At 52.3% G+C, this 5,000-nt stretch overlaps 1 protein-coding gene across 4 annotated transcripts in view; it reads left to right on the forward strand.

Moving 5' to 3' along the window:
- The window catches only part of tab2 (TGF-beta activated kinase 1 (MAP3K7) binding protein 2), a 31,071-nt gene that overhangs the window by 19,632 nt on the left and 6,439 nt on the right, over positions 1 to 5,000 (forward strand). For all 4 annotated transcript variants that reach the window (XM_083689223.1, XM_083689220.1, XM_083689221.1 and 1 more), the window contains exons 2-3: positions 1,760 to 1,950; positions 2,083 to 3,757. In XM_083689223.1, the coding sequence (XP_083545349.1) occupies positions 1,849 to 1,950; positions 2,083 to 3,757 (1,777 nt within the window). In that variant the 5' untranslated portion in view covers positions 1,760 to 1,848. The remainder of the gene's footprint in view (positions 1 to 1,759; positions 1,951 to 2,082; positions 3,758 to 5,000) is intronic.

Consider the following 5,000-nt stretch of genomic DNA (forward strand, 5'->3'; position numbering starts at 1 on the left):
GTGTTTGATAGAGAAAACAAAGGCTGTTCAACTCAAACCTTATTAGCTTACTCTGCTGGACGATTTGGAAAATGCTCTCAAAGCAAGACCCCTCTACTGGAGGCAGTAAGTTTTGCTCTAAACATGTAATCGGAGATATGGCAAACTGTATTCCTCTGGTTTGCATTTAGAGGCTCTCCATGCTGCGTGTGCTCTGTGCTTCTCTCTTTTGACGCACAAAATGAATTCTTCAGTCTGGTGGTATGATTGCAAAACTTTCCATTTCCTTGTATTGCAAAAGACAAAAAGAAAGCGTTGACTGATGGTTTTAGTGCCTGGTCTGAAAGCAAATGTATACCAGCCTTTAATTGTGTTGTTGTTTGAATGTGTCCTACTCAACGTCCTACTGCGTGACTCAATGTGATGAAGCATACAAATGTGACATGGTCGGACATACATCATCCTGTGTCATCCAACCCTCTTTGTTTAAAGAGTAGGGCCTAGAGTTTTTCCCCCACGCAGGCCACGTGGTCAGGAAACACCGCGGGCCTAGTAGAGAGGGTAGCTCAGGTCTCATTTTTCCGAGACAGGCAGGCTGCTGCTGCTGGCTCCCTGTTCCTGACAGTAGCTCCGTAGCTCCTCCCCCTGTTATCAGCTCTGGAGGGATGGTTTATGAAGCAGATTTACGGTTCCTCAGTTATGACATTACACATGCTCATGGCTCAGATAAGACAGCGTCTACTTGCCATGTCATCTCTTTGGCACAAAAGGCTTACTGTTCCTCTCCCAAGCCCGCTCTCGTACTCCCGCCTTATCAGCGGATCATACTCTGTGTTTAATATTGTTAGAGATGGCTCTGGCTTTCATTTGGGCCTGACGTCCATCTCGGATGGATTGGATTACCATCAAGGGACCTCTAACGTTGAGGAAAGCCAGGATGCTCCTTTTGCGCTAGCTATCCACGTTGAATTGATCTGCAGGTTTTCACAGAGGCCGTACTTTAGTAGCCAGGCAGAGAGAAAGGGTTTGCTGCTACTGTCACAGTGTTTTTGAATGGCATATCCGAAGCCTCCCACGAGAGGAAGTTTTGAAAGAATGCGGTTAGAAATAAGAATGTGGGCATGTGTCAAAGACATCCGTCATGCTTCTTCTGGTGCTGCTACTCATGAAAATCCCACTCCTCCTCATCCTCTCGTCTGTGTATCTACAGCTAGAGTTCACGGGGGCTAGAGTTCCTCTATGGCTCTGAGAGGGTCAGTAGCACGGTGTGTGGCCTTGCCCTGTTGCTCCGTGCTCTGCACTCGTGGATCAGAAACAAAGCAGCGTTCTCTGTGCCTCAAAGTCCTTTTCTGTACAACTGGAATTGACTTGAGGCTTAACTGATGATTGTGTACAGATTGCTGCAATACTGGGAACTTCTGTTTGAGTCTGTTCTGTCCTCAGTAAGAGAATGTTGATGTGTAAGACCTTTGCTTCCTCAATAGTCAGAGGTGGTTTCCTGCCTTTCCTACTCTTTTATTAAGGGGCTTTTGGGGAGCGGAGGGGAGGGGTTGTGAAATGAATGCCTTGGATTTCTGAAATATTGTTTTGAAAGCTCCCACTGTAATGAAACAGTATTATTTGCAGAGTCACTGTGTCACTTCAACAAGCATTAACATCATTTTATAACAGACCTGTGTGTGTGTGTGTGTGTGCGTGTGCGTGTGCGTGTGTGCATGCATGTGTGTTACACTGTGCATCCTAAGCCTAACCCCTTTTTTTGTGTGTGTGTTTGTTCCAGAGGATGCTCAAGCTGTGGGTGGGGTGCTGCCACCACTGAGGCTTCAGTGTGCTGACCGAAGCGAGCAGTCCTGACCTGGCAATACACGAATGGCCCAGGGAAGCCACCAGATTGATATTCAGGTTTTGCACGACCTGCGCCAGAAGTTCCCCGAAGTTCCAGAGAGTGTTGTGTCCCAGTGTGTTCTGCAGGTATGTGGTAGATCTGCTCCTTTCTGAACATACGCAATCATAATGTGATATCCTTTCTATTGGAGTGTTTGACTGCCTCTTAGGCCAGATTCTGATGAGGTCCCATCTGTCTCATCTCTCTCTCTTCGTCAGAACAACAACAATTTGGACGCCTGCTGCGAGTACCTTTCTCACGTGAGCCCGGCCTACCTGTACAGTGAAGGAGAAAGCCTCAGCCTCACAGACGACCCCAGCTTCATCAGGCTCCGGAATCACATGACCCAGCTGAACCTGGGCCTGCAGTCTCAGAATGTGCAGCTGCGGGGCGGCCTGAGGATGAACGGCAGCAGGACCCTGTCCCACAGCCTGAGCGACGGGCCCCTCCAGCCGCCCAAGAGTGACTTCTTCCAGCAGGAGCCCCAGTCAGCCCCCGTGCAGGTCCCATCCAGCCTCAATGTGTTTGGTGTGATGGAGCCCACGCGCAAGCCCCAGCCGCCCCAGCACCTAGGACTCTACCTGGGGGGCAAAGGACCGTCCATGGGCCCCCAGCAGACACCCCGCTTCAACCCCATCACTGTCACCTTGGCCCCCAACAACATGACAGGTCGAAACACCCCCACCTCTTTGCACATACACGGCGGGCCCCAGCCCGGCCTGGGCAGTCCACAGGGTAACTCTATCTACATCAGGCCTTACGTCACCCAGGCCGGTACGACCCGGCAGGCACAGCAGCAGCTCCAGCAGCAGCTTCAGCAGCAGGCGGGCAGGGCCCAGTACAGTCCCACCAACCCGCCCCAGCAACAGATCTACCAGATCTCCCACCCCTCCTCACTGCCTGGCTCCCTACATACCTCACAGCACCAGTCACAGGGCCACCAGACCTCCCATGTCTACATGCCCATCAGCTCCCCCACCAACCCCCAGGCCCCCTCCTCCATCCTCCACGCCCCCTCTGGAGGACAGGCCTCCTCCTCTGGTGCCTCCTCCTCTGGCATGCCCGCCTCCATGTCCACCTTCAGCCAGTACAACATTCAGAACATCTCCACCGGCCCGCGCAAGAACCAGATAGAGATCAAACTTGAATCTCCCCAGAGGAGCAACTCCACCACCACCACGGCCGTGCTGCGCACCAGTAGTGGCCCCCGCTCTTCCTCCTCCTCCACCTCCTCCTCCTGCCCCTCCTCCTCTTCCTCTGTAGGGGCAGTCCCCGGCTCCACCACCACCACCACCAACCCTCTGTCCATCGGAGGGCCGGGCCTGAGCCGCAGCCAGCCCACTGTTTACATCTCTGCCAGCCCGCCTAACGCTGCTGCTACCACCCCCTCTGACGAGGCCGTCATGGCCTCCTCTGGATCCCGCTCGCAGCCCAAGTTTTACATTTCTGCTAATGCCTCCAGTGACGATGGCGGGGGCAGAAACCCGCCAACCGTCTATATCTCGTCCAACCCTCCTATGCAGGGGTCCTCGGGGGCCCGGAACATGGGGGGCCAGGTGAGCATGGGCCCCGCCTATATCCACCACCACCCTCCCAAATCTCGCCCCTCGATGGCAGGGGGAGGCACGGCCACCTCGCCCCGCGTGGTGGTCACCCAGCCCAACACCAAATACACTTTCAAAATCACAGTGTCCCCCAACAAGCCCCCGGCGGTGTCCCCCGGCGTAGTGTCCCCCACCTTCGAGCCCACCAACCTCCTCAGCCTCCCCTCGGACCATCACTTTGTGGAGCCGGACCCCCTTCATCTCTCCGACCCTCTGTCTGCACACAGGGAGAGGACCAGCGAGCCGCGCAGACAAAGCATGGGCTCTGACGACGCAGCCTACACACAAGGTGAGGTGACCACCGCTGCCAGACCCCCCCCCCCCCCCCCCCCATCTGTTTGCTGCTTTGTTGACTAGCGCTTCCATGCTCTCAGTTCATAAAAACATCCATCTGGAGAAAGTGAGCTTGTTCTCGTTTTTTACCTTGAGTTACAGTAGGCCTCAAGTCACATGAAGAATACGTTGCGCAACGAAAAGTCAAGTGACAAAAGGACTACGTGATCCACTTGCAAAGTAGAACGGTTACAAGCAGGCTGCAGAAACTTTCAGGAGACTTGCCCTTGTAACAATTAGGCATAGTATACATTTTTGTCCCACCAGTAGTAAATGCTTTTTCCACTGCATTCTGCCAAGAAAGTCATTTTACTATTGAATACGCTTCATGCCTGTTTTTAACTTGGATTTAAATTTTGACGCTAATGCATTTTTATATCCAAATTGTGTATAACTTGTTCTCATTAAAATGCTCTTTGCCTTTAAAACACTGTTTCATCTACCCTCCTCTGAGGGAGAGATCAAAGTAAAGGTGACTCGTTTTAGGGAGGGTGTGATCTGAGCATGAGTCTGCTGCATTAATGCTGTGTTTGCACTGACAGCCCTTAGACTGCAGTTAGTGTGAGTCAAACATGTTGGAGCGGAGCGTTTCCTTTTTTGGACTTTTGACTGGATTACGCGTGAGTCACTGGCTGTGGCCCTCGCGCTGCAGTGACTGACTGACTACTGTGTGGGGCTTCTCCTCTGTCCTGCCCTCTCCTCTGTCCTGCCCTCTCCTCTGTCCTGCCCTCTCCTCTGTCGTGGCCTCTCCTCTCCTCTCCTCTCCTCTCCCCTGGCCTGGCCTGCTGCTGGCCCTTATCTCTCACTGCAGCCGTGCATTCCTCTGACTCTCACATGACGGCCAGGCCGGGGGGGTCCTGGAAATACACAACACTCACTCGTGGCGAGGGGGTATTATTTTTTCGCGTTGAGGTTTTGTCTGGCTGTTTACAGTTCTTGAGGAGCAAGGGTTATGGAATGTAGAATGGAACGGAATGATATTGCTTTAAAGCAAAATGAGCACATTTTCACATTGTTTAATTCTATTTATAAGGTGCTATAAAAGCATTTGTAAGACAATAGAGTAAGACAATGAGAAATGCAACACAAGATCAATCTGGCTTCCCCCAATCCTCTCACTTCAGCAGGCCAACTGTACATAAAGTACCACCTCCATAAATAACCAATGAAGGGGAAACGCTGTGGTGTAATTAGGTCAA

This window comes from Argentina silus (assembly GCF_951799395.1).
Source record: "Argentina silus genome assembly, chromosome: 17".
NCBI classification, from domain to species: Eukaryota; Metazoa; Chordata; class Actinopteri; order Argentiniformes; family Argentinidae; genus Argentina; species Argentina silus.